The sequence below is a fragment of the Ochotona princeps genome, chromosome 6 (genome assembly GCF_030435755.1).
Source record: "Ochotona princeps isolate mOchPri1 chromosome 6, mOchPri1.hap1, whole genome shotgun sequence".
Lineage (NCBI taxonomy): Eukaryota > Metazoa > Chordata > Mammalia > Lagomorpha > Ochotonidae > Ochotona > Ochotona princeps.
Window position 1 is genome coordinate 60023226 of NC_080837.1, and position 18779 is coordinate 60042004.

Sequence of the window (18779 nt, forward strand, 5' to 3'; positions counted from 1 at the left end):
ATGGCCATAGACGAATTTCCTTATTCTTAAGAAGTGAATGCTAGGCTTATTGCTTCTGATTTATTGCCTCTATTTTCTTTTTTTTCTTTTATTTTAAAATAATTATTTATTTTTATTACGAAGTCAGATATATAAAGAGGAGGAGAGACAGAGTGGAAGATCTTCCATCCGATGTTTCACTCCCCAAATGAGCACAACGGCCGGCGCTGTGCCAATCTGGAGCCAGGAGCCAGGAACCTCTCCAGGTCTCCCATGCGGGCGCAGGGTCCCAAGGCTTTGGGCCGTCCTCGACTGCCCTTCCAGGCCACAAGCAGGGAGCTGGATGGGAAGTGGAGCAGCCGGGACCAGAACTGGAGCCCATATGGGATCCCGGCACATTCAAGGCGAGGACCCTAACCACTAGGCCACCTTGCCAGACCCTACTGCCTCTGTTTTCTACCCTGTTAACTGGACCCTGATCATTGTGAAGTTCTAGTAATGTAGTTTAAAAGCTGCTTTAAATGAAAAAAAAAAAAAAAAAAACAAGAAAAAAAGCCTGCTTCAATGAAAGTTTGGATTGAAAGTTAATACAATGGAAATAGATACTAGTGAACCTTTTGGTGGACAGAGCATTCGCTGCTTCTCTTTCTCTTTTTTTTTTCCCTTATATTTTTACGTATTTGACAGGTTGGTGGTGCGGAGAAGAAAATGAAAGAGACAGAGATCTCACATTGAATGGTTTAATGCCCAAATGCTTTCAACAGTGGCCAGGCCTGTTGAACCCAATCTAGGTTTCCCACATGGGTCACCAGGACTCACCTACAGGAGCTACATCCCGGGGTGTGTGTCAGTAGAAAGCTGGAGAAGCAGAGCCAGGCCTTGGACCCAGGCATACCCATGTGGGATGTGTTCACTGCTACACCAGACTGTTGCCTCTCATTCCTGTTTCAAGACTATTTTAACAACAGTTGGTGACTTTGGTAGCTTTTAGATGTAAATTGCATCGTTGACTTCTACGTTCTAGGTGACAATTTTAATCAAAGTGATAAAATTGCAAAAGAGTTAGGGATGGTATATTATATTGACTAATGTTGCTATTTCTCTTTTTCCATTTTTAAAGTTAAATGCTTATTTAAAATCGCTAGAAGGAGAAAGAAACCAAATTTACACTCAGTTATCTGATGCAGATAAAGCAAAAGAAGACCTTACAGGTAAATAATACTGACATCATTGCATCTCCTTATAGAGAATGGTACCATTAATTGAACCAATTTTGGGAAGATTGAATTGGTTCTTAAAAAATTTTGGTTTTGTTGGCTATATGTGAAAAATTAGTCTTGATTTTTTTTTTTGCTGTTGGTGAAGATAGAGCAATTTCTTTTGCATTTAAGTTACATTATGACAGTGAAATCATTACTTTTTAAAAGATTTGTTCATTTGAAGGAGATGGTCTTCCATCTGCTGGTTCATTCTCCAGATGGCTGCAGCAGCCAGAAATGGCCCAGTCAAAAGTTGGTGCCAGAAGCTTTTTCCAGGTCTCCTGCCTGGGTGCAGGGACCCAAGTACATTGACTTTTTTGTTTTTTTAAAGATTTATTTATTTTTATTATAAAGTCAGATATACAAAGAGGAGGAGAGACAGAGAGGAAGATCTTCCATGTGATGGTTCACTCCCCAAGTGAGCCGCAACAGGCCGGTGCGCGCTGATCCAAAGCCAGGAGCCAGGAACCTCTTCTGGGTCACCCACGAGGGTGCAGGGTCCCAAGGCTTTGGGCCATCCTTGACTGCTTTCCCAGGCCACAAGCAGGGAGCTGGGTAGGAAGTGGAGCTGCGGGATTAGAACCGGCACCCATATGGGATCCTGGCATGTTCAAGGTGAGGACTTTAGCCGCTAGGCCACACTGCTGGGCCCGACTTTTTTGTTTAAAAAATTTATTTATTTTTATTGCAAAGTCAGATTTATATAGAGAGGAGGAGACAGAGAGGAAGATCTTCTGTGTGATAATTCACTCCCCGAGTGAATGCAATGACCAGTGCTGCGCCAATCCGGAGCCAGGAGCTCTTCTGGGTCTCCTATGCGGGTGCATGGTCCCAAAGCTTTGGAACGTCCTTGGCTGGTTTCCCAGGCCACAAGCAGGGAGCTGGATGGGAAGTGGAGCTGCTGGGATTAGAACTGGTGCCCATATGGGATCCTGACGCGTTCAAGGAAAGGACTTTAGCCGCTAGACTACCAAACTGGGACCCAAGTTTGAGTTTTTTCAGGCATATTAGCAGGGAGCTGGATCAGAAGTAGAGCAGCTGGGGCATGAACCAGGCCCATGTGGTGTATTGGTTTTGCACATTGATGATGGCTTCAGCCATTATGCCACAACATTAGCTCATGAAATTATTTTACAAATATGTAAAACTAAATGTATCTTTGAGTTGCATCATTACATGTAATTTGGTGTTAGATTTTAAAAAGTGATAAATTGGGGCCCGGCGGCGTGGCCTAGCAGCTAAAGTCCTCACCTTGAACATCCCGGGATCCCATATGGGCGCCAGTCCTAATCCCGGCAGCTCCACTTCCCATCCAGCTCCCTGCTTATGGAGTGGGAAAGCCTCGAAAGCAGTCGAGGACAGCCCAAAGCTTTGGGACCCTGCACCCGTGTGGGAGACCCGGAAGAGGTTCCTGGTTCCCGGCATCGGATTGGTGCGCACCGGCCCATTGCGGCTCACTTGGGGAGTGAATCATCGGACGGAAGATCTTTCTCTCTGTGTCTGCTCCTCTCTGTATATCTGGCTTTGTAATAAAATAAATAAATCTTTTAAAAAAAAAAGTGATAAATTGACATCTTAGAAAAATTTGTCAGTTACAAAATTAACTCACCTGTGAGGTATTATTTTATTGTGGCTTGCTTCTTTAATGTACTTGCAAAGTATATTAGCACATACAGGAATGATGCTGACTGTAGAATTGAAATTCTTCATTGAAAGCATTTGTATTTATTTTGAAAATAGTTTTTTTTTTAAATGTATTTTATTTTCACTACAAAGTCAGATATACGGAGAGGAGGAGAGACAGAGAGGAAGATCTTGCGTCTGATGATTCACTCCCCAAGTGAATGCAATACCGATCCGAAGCTAGGAGCCAGGAACTTCCTCCAGGTTTCCCACACGGTTGCAGGGTCCCAAGGTTTTGGGCCATCCTCGACTGCTTTCCCAGGCCACAAGCAGGGAGCTGGATAGGAAGTGGATCTGCCGGGACTAGAACCGGCACCCATATGGGATCCTGGCACGTTTCAAGGTGAGGACTTTAGGCACGAGGCCACGGTGCTGGGCTCTGAAAATAGAGTTTGTCTTTAAAAAGTAAGCAGTTAGCTGTGTTTAAGTTTTAAGTTGGTAAAAATAGCTTATCATTTAAAAATGCACCATCTATAATTATGTCAAGAAAATCTCTAAGGACATATTCACATGTCAATAGTAATCATTTTTGAATGAAGGATTGTGGACAGATTTTGAAATTTTTGCTTGTATGTGTATTTTTAAAAAAGATTATTTTTATTGGAAAGCAGATTTACAAACAGATCTTCCATGTGTAGTTCATTGCCCAAATGGCCGTAACAGCTGAGCTGAGCTGATTCGAAGCCAGGAGCTTCTTTGGGGTCTCCCTCTCAATGATGGGGTCCCATGGCCTTGGGCTGTCTTCCGCTGATATCCCAGCAGCTACAAGCAGGGAGCTGTAAGGAAAGTGGAGCAAACAGGACATGAACCTGCACCCATTTAGGATTCCTGCACTTGCAGGCTGAGGGTTAGTCAACTAAGCCATTGTGCTGGCCCCGACTTTCTATAATAAAACACTATTTTAGACATAATGTCCAATATTAATTTAGCAAACGATTGTTTCTGGTAGTCACATAAAGCAGTGGCGTAAGTAGTTTAACAGTTTGTAAATATTTTAAGTTTTGTGAAAAGACAGATATAAGTGGTTTACTGTGCATTTAATCATTTATTGTTAACATTTTTACTTAAACATTCCTTGACAGTTTCATTTAATGATTGTTTTAGAATAATTATATGCCATTATATATAATTGCTAAAGATTACTGGTTTTATCTCTCCTCTTTAGGAAAAGTGCATTTTTTTAAGTTTGTGGTAGTAGTTCATACACATTTGGAAAATATAACTTTCACTCATTCTGTCATCAAATAATGCACTAATTATAAAGCTTTTAGAGTTATTTAGAATTAGTAATTTTCATTTTTACAGGTGATTGTTTTAGGTGAATTAACAGTTGAAATTAGGTTAAAGTTGATACCTTTTCTCTCTAGTCTTAGTTTGATGGAAGCTTGTAGGACATTGGAGCTTTTGTTAGCAAAAAAATCTGAATTTCTTGCTTGATCAATAATCTTTGTCAATTTTGGCTTAAAAGAGAGTGCTGGTCAGAACTTTGCTATTATTGAGAGGCAAAAGTTTCACTAGATAAGAAAATTTTGATTCTTAAGGAAGTAGTTTAAAGGAATGTTGAAGTAAAATACCTACCTTAAAAAACTTTTTTAGCTTCTTGGTTGAATACTAGATACTAGATTACAGTGGAAGCTTTTGAGAATCCCATCTGTATTAGTAAGGAGAAATATTTAAAATAGTACCTATAGGTCTTTAGAGTATTGGGAAACATTAGATTTTCTGTTGTTGGAGACAGTTTGTTATTAATTTATTCTTTTTGGTGACTTTTATCTTCAAATGTTAGTGTGTAACTCAAAATATTTGTTCATTTAATTATGATCTAAAATTTTCTATAGAGCATATTAAAAATCTCCAGACTGAACAAGCATCTTTGCAGTCAGAAAATGAACAGTTTGAAAGTGAAATCCAGAAGCTTCAGCAGAAACTTACAGTAATGACCGAATTGTATCAAGAAAATGAAATGAAGCTTCACAGGTAACAAAAATTACATCGATAACCCCACTGGATGGCAAGTCAAATAGCTGTAAAGGCATAAGCTTATATTGCACATTCAGCTTCTGTGATTACTGAACGTTCTCAACTTATAATTGGTTCTGTTAATTCATTTTAAAGATATTATTTGACCTTATAACACTTCAAGAAAAATTGTTCAAAGTAATATTTGAATTTCTAAGCTAGTTCACAAAATCTTGTTTAATTTCTAGTAAGTAAAATTTAGTAATATTCTAGTAAGTAAATATTACACTAAATGATGCTAGCAGGCTAGGTCAGGGAATTTGAATGGACAGTCCTGATTGCATCATCTCTTACCTGCATCTCTGATATCCTGTGCTAATTGCTCCTACCCGGGTATTCATGGTATTAGTAAAAGACAGGTTCATTGACCTGGTTGATCAGGGTGACTGCTCAAGCCATCCTTGACTTCTGTTTTTGTATCCTGTATTAATAAGCTTTTTATGACTTTATTCAAAATACTGGAGAGGAACTTCTTAGGCAAGATTTATTTTGGCTATCAGACTGGAAATACACGATCCGTAATTGCGTGGCCTTATTGGTTCAGGATTTAGTTAGGGTGAAGGATAGTAGAGAGATCTTTCATTACCCAACAGACCAGGAAGCAGAGAGAGACGGGAAGCCTGCTCTGCTTCTGTGGTCTACCGTCTCTAGAACTGCCTGCCCAGGGTGAGCCTTCAGTGAACTTAGACCTCTCATTAGGCACATCTACCTCCTGGATGCCATGATTAGTTCAGTTCTCCACCATCAATCCACTAATGTCAACCATTAACCTTTAAACTTTGGTGTTTAAATTGCATGAATTTGGGGAGCCAAATCTTTACATTCTATATTTGTTCTACCATTACATCTTGATAGTTATCCTGTAGTCTTAATCAGCTTACTTTTTCCCATCCTGCCTACTATAAATCAGGTGCAAGTCATTGTCATTTAAAACCTGGTCTTTATCCAATACCTTCACGAGAGTTTTCTGCTTTGATTCTTCACCTCAAAGAATCCTTCCCTGGCTACCTAACTAAAACAATAGTTGCCACTCCTATCCCTCTTCCTCAGTCTTTATTGTCTTTTTTTGTTTGTTTGTTTTCAAAGAATGATTTCTTTAGGAAAGAAAGAAAGAGGCTCCTGTCTTACTGATAGAAGGGGGCTGACTCCAAGGAAGAAAAGATGTAAGGTAACGTTGGAAATGGAGTCTTATATGCACCAACTCGGGGAGTTCACATGAGTCACCTCAATGGGCAGTAATGTCTACCACTTCCCCCAGAAACAGAAGAGTGAGATTTGTGGCTTCCTTTTCCCATCCTGAAGATGAGCTGGAAACTAAGGCACCATGCCTTTGGCCGTGACCCAGAGATGAGACTGATGTGGGCCAGTCTCCTTGCTGTTGATGTAACAGCAGCTCTAAGAGATGGGGATTGATTGATTCTGCCCCCTTTCTCCCCCTCCAGAATCCTCTTTTTTTTTTTTTAAATGTTTCCCACATTTAAGGTACACTTCATGAGAATTTTTTTTTGTGTGTGTTCTCAGTGCCTAAGTGCCTAAAGCTATGTGAGACACATGATAGCTGCTCATTAAATATTTTTGAATATATGAATAAATATATTTAGTGCATTTATATATTGGAGGAAGAGAGTAAGGAAGGGAGAGAGAGTGTATGTGTGCTGATGCCTGAATGTACAGGTACAGAGAGGATCCTTGAGCTATGTATTTGGAGCCTCTAATTTTCTATTTTTTAAAAAATATTAATTTTTTGTTTGAAAGATATAGTCACAAAGAGAAGGAGGAGGATAGAGTTAACAGAAGGGAGGGAGAAAGGAGGGGGAGAGAGACAGACAGATCTTCCGTTCTGTGGTTCATTCCCCAAAAGGCCACAGTGGCAGAGCTGTGCTAGTCTGAAACCAGAAAACCAGAGCATCTTTGAGGTCTCCCATGTTGGGGCAGGGGCCCAAGCACTTAGACCATTTTCTGCTGCTTTCTGAGGTGCATTAGCAGGGAGCTGGGTTGGAATTGGAGCTTCTAGGTCTCTAGCTGGCACCCATGTTGCATGCTGGTATGCAGGGAAAGTCTTAATGTACTATACAGTGCCAGATCATCAGACTCTCAGATCCCTCTGTAGCACGTTTCTAATCATAAAGGGCAGTGAAATGTAAGTTGGAGGCCTCTTTAGTAGCTTAATGAAAGTCATGCCTGACATTATTTTTATTCTGTTTGCAAATATGCCTACTTGTAAAGTTTATCTGTAACCCAGCATCAGCCAGACTTAAGCACATGCTTAACTACAGTAAATTTGGGATGCTCAGTGCAGATCGATTTTCAGCTGAGAATGAGCAAGGCAACACTTGTTTCAGTTCTCATTGTATGGACAGATGTCTTATTCACAGTGTGTGTGGTGCCATATTTTGGTGATTGTTAGTGATTTAGCTGTTTAAAAAGATCTGTAAGCATAGTGCAGACATGCCACCATGTCACCTAGTAGTCCTGAGAAAAGAAGGCTATGAATGTTATTTTTAGAGATTTATTTAATTTTATTGGAAAGACAAATAAGATTTACAGAGAAGAGAGACAGAGGTCTTCTTTCTGCTGGTTTGCGCTTCAGGTGGCCGCCAACAGCTGGAGCTGAGTGCATCTGAAGCCAGGAGCCAGGAGCTTCTTCTGGGTCTCCCATGCAGGTGCAGGGTCCCAAGGCTTTGGGCTGTCCCCTACTGCTTTCCCAGGCCACAAGTAGGGAGCTGGATGGGAAGTGGATCAGCCGGGACAAGAATCAGAACCCATATGGGATTCTTTTGAGTGCAAGGCGAGGATTTTAGACACTGAGGTATTGCGCCGGGCCCAGGATTCTTTAACAGTTAACTCACTGAAGTTCACAAAGGGCTAGAGTCATTCATTTGGGATTCCAAATGTTTTCGTCCATAATGTTGAATGAATATTTCTTGAGATACTAATTTCACTTGTGTTATTAAATCAATTAAGATGGATAGTGTAGTTAAAGAAGCACTACTTGTGAATTCTGTGCATGGATCAAGTCACAGTCATGCATTTTGTGCTGATGTTTGAGTCAGACTGTATATGTGATGGCTATGCCAAAAGTTTATATCACCTTGAGACAGGGTAACTGTCTCAGTTGAAGTGTGTTCTCATAGTTTATCTCCCTTGTTAAGTGACACATGACTCTACTTAGTTTCTCTGTTTCATTTTCATTTTTCTTAAATGGAGATTATGGTAGCCTTCTTGTAGAGCTGTTTTAGTCATTAGGTGAGATCAGTATATGCAAAGAACTAAGGCCAGTTTCTGGTATAATCTAAGGGATTCATAGGTTGCTTACCATTGTAAGTATTATTATCTTCAATTTTAATTTTCAAAATACAGTTCCACAGATTCAGGGATTTCCCCTTCCACCTTCTCCCTTCCCCTATCCACTCACTGTTTTCTCCTATTACAATAATATAGTCCTGCAGCAACAGTCAGAAGTCCATCGTTCCATTGTAACTATTATTAAAAACCTGGAGAAACAGGCAAGATAATAGTAGTACTAATATAATTTACTTTGGGTATAGTGTGATTTTGTTTCTTGGCAAACTGTCTTGGCAGCGTAGTCAATATTTTAATCATTTTTTAAAAAAAGATTTATTATTTATTTGGAAATTAGAGGTAGAGAGAGATCTTCCATCTGCTGGTTGACTCCTCAGATGTCTGCAACAGCCGAGGCTGGGCCAATCTGAAGTCAGAAACCAGGAACTTCATCTGGGTTTCCCACATGGTTAACCACTAGCTTAAAATTACTGACACAGTTTATTAGTGGGTTATTTCTTGTCTAACAAATGTAATGCTGCTTTACATAGGAAATCTTGATAAATGTTATATATTCATGTAATTATTTATACAATCTTACTTTTATGATAAATTTATCATAAAATTTTATTAATCTTATTTTAATGATAAATTTGTATACAAAACTCCGGATTGTTGTGTTAGTAATATTATATTAGACATAGTACTTTACAGTTTGAGTTTATAATGTTGAGTTCTTATTTATAGGAATATTTATATAGACTTTTTTTCTATGTGGTGTTTGTAGTAGTAACTATAGAAATTTTTATGGGAAGCACCAGTTTTGATACATTTGAAACAATATTATTATTTTAATCACTCATTGTTTTAAGACATGTATTAAATATAACACTTTTGTTTTCAGGAAATTGACAGTAGAGGAAAATAGCCGGCTAGAGAAGGAAGAAAAACTTTCCAAAGTGGATGAAAAACTCAACTATGCCACGGAAGAACTGGAGACATATCGGTACTAAATGCCCTTTTCCTCTGCGGGTTGGAGAGTATCTAAAAACTTATTTGCAGAAAAATAATGAATCAGCCAAAAATAAGTAGAATATTTTTGGCATTTTTAAAATTAAAATTCAATAAAATGCTATTATGAAATTATAGAAAGTCTGAAAAAGAATAATGATTTCCATTCTGGATGTTGATGTTAAATATTCCCATATTTGAATATGGGTCAGTCATGTATTTATATCAAGGAATTTATGAGTAGATACTGATTTCAAGGTCTTTATTTTTTGGCTCTAAAGGGGGAGTATATGTAGAATACTAGGTGAATTTAGCAGATATGCAAAGAAAATTAGTACGGTCCATAACTAACATCCCTTAGAGTGTTTTTAAGAATACAAGTCTGATTTTTACGATGAGTAATTGCTTACTTGGCCCAAGGATATAATAGAAAATCCAGAGGCAAAAGTTGTGATACTTCATTTTATGTTAGGAAAAGTAAGGATGGGTATTTTTTAAAAGAAGAAATTAGGCTGTTAGTCTTTTTAAGATTTATTTACTTAAAAGACAGAATTACAGAGACAAAAAGAGGAGAATGAGAGGGAGAGAATGATTCATCTGCGGATTCATACTCCAAATGGCCACAACAATTGGGGCTGGTTCAGTCTGAAGCCAGGAGCCGTGAGTTTCCTCTGGAGCTCCTGTGTAGGTACAAGGGCCCGAACTCTTAGGCCATCTCCCTCTGCTTTCCCAGACACATTGTCAGAGAGCTGGACTGTATGTGGGGCAGCTGGAACTTGAACTGGTCCCCAGTGGGATGCTGATGATGTGGGTAGCAGCTTTGGACTACTGCACCTCAGTGCTGGCTCCATCTTGTTAGTTTTGTAAAGGTGATGAGTAACTTTTTTGGGGTTGGGTTGGGGGATGTAGGGAAGATCTATAATTTGCTGTGGTCATATTAAGATTACAGATCATACTTGTTAAAACACACATACATGTGCAGTTCTGGAATTACTATTCTAATAAATAGAAGGCGCAATATTTTTAAAGTAGAGAGTATGGTCTGTTACTGTGATTATATATTAATAGTAGAATAATTATTTGTTCTTCATAGAAAGAGAGCCAAAGATCTTGAAGAAGAATTAGAAAGAACCATTCATTCTTACCAAGGACAGGTATGTGAGGGGGTGTGTGTGTGTGTGTGTGCATGCGCATTTATATTGGATTTATATTGGATTGAAAGATAAATATAATTCCTTGACTAGTTTTATATATAGCCTTCTTCAGGTATTATATGTGTTTGAGAAATTCTCACATTTTCAGTGATTCAAAGATTCTAAGAAATCTTAAAATTACTGTATCTCCTATTTTTTTTGAGAAGTAGATTATATCACCAATGGGGTCTCATATTTAGGCAGCCTAGTTACCTGTTAGTTGACAGCTCCTGTTGTGGTTGATTATTGACAATAGAACATTAAGCGAAGTGTACTAATTAAAATTTTTAATTGCTTTTACGTATATTTACACAATAGAACATGTATATATGAAAATTTGCATTGAAATGGTGTAGCTTCAGAGATGCTTGGAGTGTTTCAAATTTGTGAGTTATTTCCTAAGTTAATGATGGATGTGCTTTCTATTTATGAAGAAAAACAGTATTTGATTTTGTTTTTCAGCTTATTTCTTATGAGAAAAAAGCACATGACAATTGGGTAAGTTTGAAATTTTCTTAAAGCTTTTTTTAAAATCAAATTGTGTCTTTTCTTTCAGGAGATAACACTGCATTTAAATTAGATGAAAAAGAATAGTATGTAAAAAAAGTTGTTTCAATTACACCAATAGAATTATGTTCCTTGTGAGGACTAAATACATTGTTGCATTGTGCTATTCACACTGGTGGCTTTCAGTATATTGCTTCTTCGAAAGGAGCCTGTCCTCTCCCAAGGGACTGAGGGACCTGATACAGTCATGTTCATAGATTTATAATTTTGGGCATTGAATTGCCACTTTTTAGTTGTGATGAGCTAAAAATTGTCAAAACAGTGGGATTGGAATAAGTGCTAATGAAGGCTCCTTCCAGGTGTAAAATTCAGTTTTGTTAGGTGATTTTCAGTCTTGAATTACTTGGTACACAGTAAGACAAGGGGCATCCTGAGAAATAGTTGACTGTGCTGCAGAGGAACAGATGAGGAAGTGATGAGGATGGAAGGAAGGGCACATGTGGAACTCTTGGCAATAGCTGTCTATTGGGAGGTGGAAGCAGTCGGCCCTATAGATAAATATGGTAGCTCTGGAATCAACCACCATATTTGTCTTGGTTGCTATTCTGTCTTTATCATTTTCTGCAATTTTTTTATTTATAAAATATAGACTGTAATAGTACTTATTTCTTGGATTATTGTGATGATTAAATAAGATAATTCCTGGAGGTTTGTTGAGTGCTTGACACATGGCAAGCATTAGGTAAATACTAACTGCTGTTACCATTGTTACACTGAAGACTGGTAGATGTTAGGTATGTTATAGAGGAGTATAGGTTGAGAGAGTAGGTGTATGTCCTTCCCTCGTTCTATGATTCTGGGTGTTTTGATTTTGAAAGTTCAAGTGAAGATTTGGCACTGAATTAGCTAGGATTGGTGCTAGAGTTTTCTTCACCACTTTTTATGATTTTCTAAATATGTATGCATATTTTTTTGAAAGATAGGATGTTTAATTCCTTGATGTTCTAGGCTCTGTATTGAACAGTATTATGCACATGTCACTCATTAAATCTACTTAATAACTGTAAAGTAGATATTATAATTGCAGATTTTATGTATGAAAAAACAGTCCAATGCTACATGATTAGAGAGTAAGGGTAGATTGAAATACTGTTTTTTCATCGAAGTCTTGCACATTTTCTGTTACTGTATACTGAATTTCTTGTTTAATAAATGACACTAAATTACAACACAGGAGATGTGTCCTCTAGATCTCAGTGAAATGGTAATTTTCAGATTTTAAAGAAGCATGTATCTTGCTAAAAGTTTGGACCAGCACAGATTTTGACCTCGTGGTCAGGGTGCCTGTGAGGATGCCTGCATCACGTACAAGAGTGTCTGGGTTTCAAGTGTTAACTCCAGCTCCTGGGAGTTCCTGGCTCCCAGGTTTGTCCTGGCCCAGTACAAGCTACTGTGGGATTTGAGAAGTTAAACAGTGGTTGAGAGCTCATTCTGTTGATCTGTTTTCTCAAGTAAATAACTATAACAACAAAGTTCAGATCATGAGAAAGATGCCAGAAAGTCATCATGCGTATATCACTTTTAATGGATGGAGAAATACACACACGAGAGTGCATTTATCTGCTGGTTCAGTTCTCAGAACCTGCACTGACCTGGGCTGGGCTGGGTTGAAGCTAAGAGCATGGGACTCAGTCCAGGTGTCCCATGTGAGTGACAAGGAACTCACTTTCTTAATCAATTACCACTGCCCCCCAGTTTGAACTATCAGGAAGCTAGGATGGAGCCACGAATTGAACCCAGGCACTTTGAGTTGTGAGACCCAAAGACAGTCCTTATGGCGATCATTCTTATTTGTTCTTACCATGAGATGTAAAAATTATGTTAGGGAATATTTCTTTTTTCTTAACACACCTTGCAGAATGCTCTATATATTGTGAGTGTTCAGTATTTGAATACAGTGTCTTATAGTATAATTATTGACTGAAATCATAGTTGGCTTAACCTTTGAGAATAAACCATAGTGTCTAAACTAGGGTGGACAGTTTGTGTAGCATAGTATACCTGGTCCTGTTGGGATGCCTGGTTTGAGTCCCCACTCCTGTGTTTCTGATGCAGCTTCCTGTTCATGTGCACCTTGGGATACAGTGGATGATGTCTCAAGTACTTGTGTCCCTGCCACTCATGTGGAAGACACAGATTGAATTCTGGGCTTTGCTTTGGTCTGGCCCGACTCCTGGCTTTGTGGCAATTGAGGAGTGAACAAATTCATAGAAAATCTCTTTGCGTCTTTGCTTTTCAAATAAAATGAATAACAGAAGTCTTAACTATTTGTCATGAGTTTTGTATATATTTATTTTTGCCAGTATGTCTTTAATATTGGTAGCTTATTACCTGTGATATTTTTCTGCCTTCTACTTAACAAATAAATGTGTTACATTAATTGTAGAAAACATTGAGAAATAATTTTGGTTTCACATTGTTAACAGCTCAGTAATTGCTTTATTTTATTTTTAAGATTTACTTCTAATTGGAAAGGCAGATATGCAGAGAGAAGGAGATACAGAAAGAAAGATCTTCTGTCTGCTGGTTCACTCCCCAAATGGTCGCAATGACTGAAGCTGAGCCAATCTGAAGCCAGGAGCCAGGAGCTTCTTCTGAGTCTTCTGTGGGGTGCAGGAGGGCTATCCTCGCCTGCGTTCTCTGGCTACAAGCAGGGTGTTGAATGGGAAGTGGAGTAGCCAGGACATGACCCGGTGGCAATATGGGACCCCAGGAGTGCAAGGCAAGGATTTAGTCACTGAGCCATCACACTGGGCCCGTAATTGGTTTATTTTACTAAGATTATTTTTAGTTTAATTTTTTTAGTGAAATTGTTTATATCATTAGTGTTGGAGAAACATGTACACATGTAATTATTTTAGATAGTAAGGTCTACAAATCATTCAGCTATGGTTTTGGTGAATATGAAATTTATTCTTTAAGCTTTCTATCATATAGTTGTTTTAAGTAAACATATTGATATTATATATCCTTTTATTTGTAAAAAGTTGCAGACTAAGCTGAGGTTCTTTTTACTTGTGAAAAAATTATAGACTAAGCCTACATTTATATGATCAACCTAGCAGATTATTAATTTGCTCAGTCCAGTGTTTCATAAAACTGCTACACAAATTCTTTGGGGTCCTCCGAATGAGTTTAACCGTTCCACATGAATGTTTTGGTTATTACATTTTCTTGATACATATCATGTTGTGTAAGCTTTTGTTCTCTATGCCATGTCCTTTGATTTTTAGCATTTTATTAAATAAAAATTGGGTATGATTTATAAACAATGCTGTGTACTTAAAGGAAGTACAACATGTACTGATCATACCAGTTATTTAAAAAAAAAATTTCACCCACATGCTGTGAAACTATTTTAGACCTTTATGATTTCACAGAATTATAGTGAGTTTTCTGTGTAGGTGTTTGCCTGTTGCCAAAGCTGCCATGCATATTGACTGTGAGTCTCTGTTCCATCAGCTGTAGCTTGTACCCTGTCATAGCTCTCAGCATACTACTTGGCTAATCCAGTAATCCTCGCTCTCACCTCTAGAGGGCAGCATTCGTTGGCAAGCGCATGGGTCAATCCCAGTTTTCATCTGCTTATCTGAAACTCATTTCTGTTTTCAGCAATTCCTTAAGTTTAAAATGTTTTGTTCAGAATGTATTGAAATAGATATGTATGTTAACTGTGATATTTAAATGTTCTCATTGTGATGTTTATGCTTATTTTCATCTAATTTTTGTATACATATTTAAAAATATATTATCATCTTTAAGTTGGCAGCTCGGACTGCTGAAAGACATCTCAGTGACTTAAAGAAAGAAAATTCCTATAATAGGCAAAAGTAAGTATTTTAGTGGTAACTATTAAAAACTTTTACTTTATTGTTACTGTATAAATTAGGTAATAATTTTAGAAGTATAAAGTTTCCAGTGAAACCAGTGTATTTCAGTGTGAAATATCTGCCTGCTTTTTTGTTTGTTTGAAATACTTAAGTCACTGAACTATTATGTGAAAGAAACATTTCATAGACTTTTCTGTAAAAATTTAAAAATGTTTGCTACTGATATGGAAATAGGTAGGCAGCTAGTTCAGGGTCTCTCCTTTGGGAGCCACACATTTCCGTGCCTGTATACTCTAATCTGCTCACCTGTCAGAAAATGATGTCTTTCCAGGGAAAGCTCTGCCTACCTGGGACCTGCCGGACTGGTGTGGCATAGCCACGCCCCTTCCAGCCCTAGCTCCGCCTCCCTGGGACCTGCCCCAGGGGTGTCACATAGCCACGCCCCTTCCAGCCCTAGCCCCGCCTCCATGGGACCTGCCCCAGGGGTGTCGCATAGCCACACCCCTTCCAGCCCCTTGAGAGCCCAGGCTGAGGAGCTGACACTGTTGCAGGAGATGCAGAATAGACAGACTGAAAACAAAATTTACGTTTTTCAAGCCAGTGTAGGTGGAAGGAGGTAAGAAGGGAGGGAAAGGATAAACACCTGACAGTCATGCTCAGAATATGTATCTTTTGAGGAATATGTAAATAACACCCATGTTTATTACCTCAGCTCCTGGTTTTGTTATATCGAGTGGCATTGTTTTGTAATATTAAAATGAGAGGGAGAATAAAAGCATGCAGTGTTCAGTAGTATGCAGTGTGAGAATGGTCATTGTGTTCCCAGAATGTTTTGGTTTCGTGCCAGATTATCCTGTTAATATAGTCAGTGTTAGTTTTTAGTTCTCTTGCTGGTTTTTTCTATTTGCAGGAATTTAAATGAAATGATACTATATTTGTTTTTATTTGGACAATAATGTATGTTTCAGGTCTGATGATCAAGAACTAGAAATCAGATTCTTTTAAAAGCCACATTTTCAAGATAAAGCGTTTTATATAAAAAAATAGGAGGACTTTTAGAATTGCTCATTTTCTATTACAATTGGAATCACATGGGCCACATTCCAATGGAAAGCATACATTTCTCAGAGCCATGAACTTTGTGTTTTATTATTGGCATTTGTCATTTTTAATAATTCATATAAACCTAGCTTCCTTAGTTGTGACATGATGGACTGAGCAGGTTGAATTTGAAGGACTCTTCCGTTCCAGTAATTTGTCTTAGTGGCATAGCACTCGTGGTAGTCCCTTTGAAGAAGTAAAAAGCAATTCCAAGCTTGAATAGAACATCTTATCCCTCAGCAACAAGAAATTGGTTACCCCAGGATAAGTACTGGGAGATATAGAAAAGTGTGAGAATAATTCTAAGAGATCTGTTTCTTCTGTGAAGATATTGAGGTAGTAAGGGCAGCTTGTTTATGGCAGTGGTATTTTTTTGAAATGTGGGTGATTTTTCTTGGACAAGTAACTTAGAGATGTTTGTTCTTTATTTGCAGATTAACTGAAACTGAGTTTAAATTTGAACTTTTAGAAAAAGATCCTTTTGCACTTGATGTTCCAAATACAACCTTTGGCAGAGGTAGTCAATTTTTCTTAACCCCTCATTTAAAATACATATATATCTTTATATATATATTATACATATAATTTATATTACTGTAAATTAATGTAGTTATTTAGAAATATTTTAGATTTGGAACTATGAAAGATTCTATTCTAAGGCTTCCTACAAATTCTAAAGTTTTTGGGTTTTGTTTCTTTAGCAATAATGAAATTTATTGCTGCCTTCCTTTTTCAGTGGGATTTTGTAAGATGATAAATATTCAGTATCTTGACCTTCAAAAGCCAAATGGTTGGCACATTTGGTACTAATTTTTTTGAAGCACAAATAAACAAGTGCTTGAAAGGAATAGCATGAGGCTGTTTACATATTAACTGCATTTTGAAATTTGCTGGAATTGTAAAAATGAGAATTAAAATAATTGGGTTGTAATCATATAAAAGGTAGGAAAATTTTTTTTAATTGCTTTAATACACTCGAGAGGATTGTTTTATAATATGTATTATATATTTGTCCATTCACTATAAGGTTGGCATCCTTAATGATTTCAAACTATCTAAAAAATTAATTTTTCCAAGTAACTTTGGGTTGAATTACAATTACATTTCTGAGGCAGTTAAATATATATATTTAGATAGAATCCCATTTTAATAATTTCCAAAAAGTTGGAAAAGTCACTTTTGGGAGTCAAGTTTCATTAAAATTAAAGTCTGTTTCTACATTTAAAAAATATCAAATTATTACATATTTCAAGTAATAACAAAGTTGGAAGGAGAAATTGTACAGAAGAAATTTTAATCTCAATTCACTGCGAAAGTCCTGGAGAGGGAGGGTAGATGGTGTTTTGAAAATTTAACATACCATTTTGGTGATGTTTGAGTTAGTTTGATTTTTGTTGTTGACCTTTATTTGAGAGTAGTTTGAGACCATCATTTGAGAGTATTTTGAAAAATGGTTGACCTCTTGGTTGTATCACAGATGAACTGATGAATTAGTATGTACAAATTGAGTAATCACTGATGAATCAAAAGTAATTTGTGATGCTTTAGAGTATTTTTTGCATTTTCTGCTTTTGAAAAATTGAGGTTTACTCAACACAGCATATGTGACCCTGATGGGTTGCACTTCCGTGTTGCAACCTACACTAAAATGTCTGGAAGCATACTGCCATTAAAAACAGAACAAAACCAAACAAACTTCATACCTTCTAAATATTCCTACCCCTCCAAACTGTATCAAGTATGTCTGCTTAATCTGTCTGGTTTCTTAGGTATACTAATTACTAAGATTAAGCATATAAAGTTTTTATCGACAAAGTTTTTATTCAGTAGACAGACTTTAAAAATGCCAGGCTTTTTGTTTAATTTTGTCCTATAATAGCAAAATCAAAGGCACAGTTAAGTGGTCAAAATCTGGGTTGACTTTAGATTGGCAATAGGATAACTGATGCTAATTGTTGAAATGGGATTCTAGCTTTATAGTGTAGCTAAATGAAATTATAAAATTAAATATGCTGTTTTAATTATTCCAGAACATTCCCCTTATGGTCCCTCACCATTGGGTCGGCCTTCATCTGAAACGAGAGCTTTTCTCTCCCCTCCAACTTTGTTGGAGGGTCCACTCAGACTCTCACCTCTGCTTCCAGGGGGAGGAGGAAGAGGTATATTGTTTAAACATCTTTTATTCTAAATTTCTTCTTTCATCTTTTCATCTCAACCTTAAAATGATCTGTAAAATAGACATTTGGAAAATACAGGCATTCCTTGAACTTATTGTGAGTTACTTTTGGAAAAGGGACTCTGACATTGAATTTTGATATATATTTCTCTTACAAATTATACTACAGTACATTTTAATTAAATACTTTATATATCTTTTTGGGCCATGTTGTTTTGCTTTTTAAAAGCAGTTTGTTACACTGTAATATAAAACTTTATGAAGACTACATAACGTAGTACAACAGAACAACCTAACAAAATTATCTTTTGATGAACCATTATTAGAGTGTAGAATTTTAGAAAGCGCTTTTCACATTGTAATCGTGATCTTTTTATTGTAGAAAATCAGGAAGTGGAATTACTTTTCGAGATAAGGAGTAAGGAATCCTTTTAAAGTCAGAGTTTAAAGACTGAAATAATTTAATGCTTAGAAAACCAACCCAGGATTGTCTGCTCTGAATTTCCATTGCTACTGGAGCTTAAGCAGTAGCTGTTGGTTTTTCTGAAGTTCTCTCTTTCCTTACAAAGGCTCCAGTACCTTTGAAAATTTCTTCTTTTGATATCACACCACACTTTCTTCATTTGTTCAGTGACTGTAGACTTTTTCCTTGGTATGCGAAAAAACTCGAAGTTATAGA

General features: G+C 37.3%; 1 protein-coding gene across 8 annotated transcripts in view; it reads left to right on the top strand.

Annotated features, from left to right (window-relative positions):
• MIA2 (MIA SH3 domain ER export factor 2) overlaps nucleotides 1-18779 on the top strand; it is a 75754-nt gene that overhangs the window by 47538 nt on the left and 9437 nt on the right. For 6 of the 8 annotated variants that reach the window (XM_058666369.1, XM_058666373.1, XM_036495437.2 and 3 more), the window contains 8 exons: nucleotides 1100-1190; nucleotides 4760-4898; nucleotides 9127-9228; nucleotides 10327-10387; nucleotides 10889-10924; nucleotides 14756-14823; nucleotides 16359-16441; nucleotides 17955-18083. In XM_058666369.1, the coding sequence (XP_058522352.1) occupies nucleotides 1100-1190; nucleotides 4760-4898; nucleotides 9127-9228; nucleotides 10327-10387; nucleotides 10889-10924; nucleotides 14756-14823; nucleotides 16359-16441; nucleotides 17955-18083 (709 nt within the window). The remainder of the gene's footprint in view (nucleotides 1-1099; nucleotides 1191-4759; nucleotides 4899-9126; nucleotides 9229-10326; nucleotides 10388-10888; nucleotides 10925-14755; nucleotides 14824-16358; nucleotides 16442-17954; nucleotides 18084-18779) is intronic. The other 2 variants (XM_058666370.1, XM_058666374.1) reach the window with 1 other exon arrangement.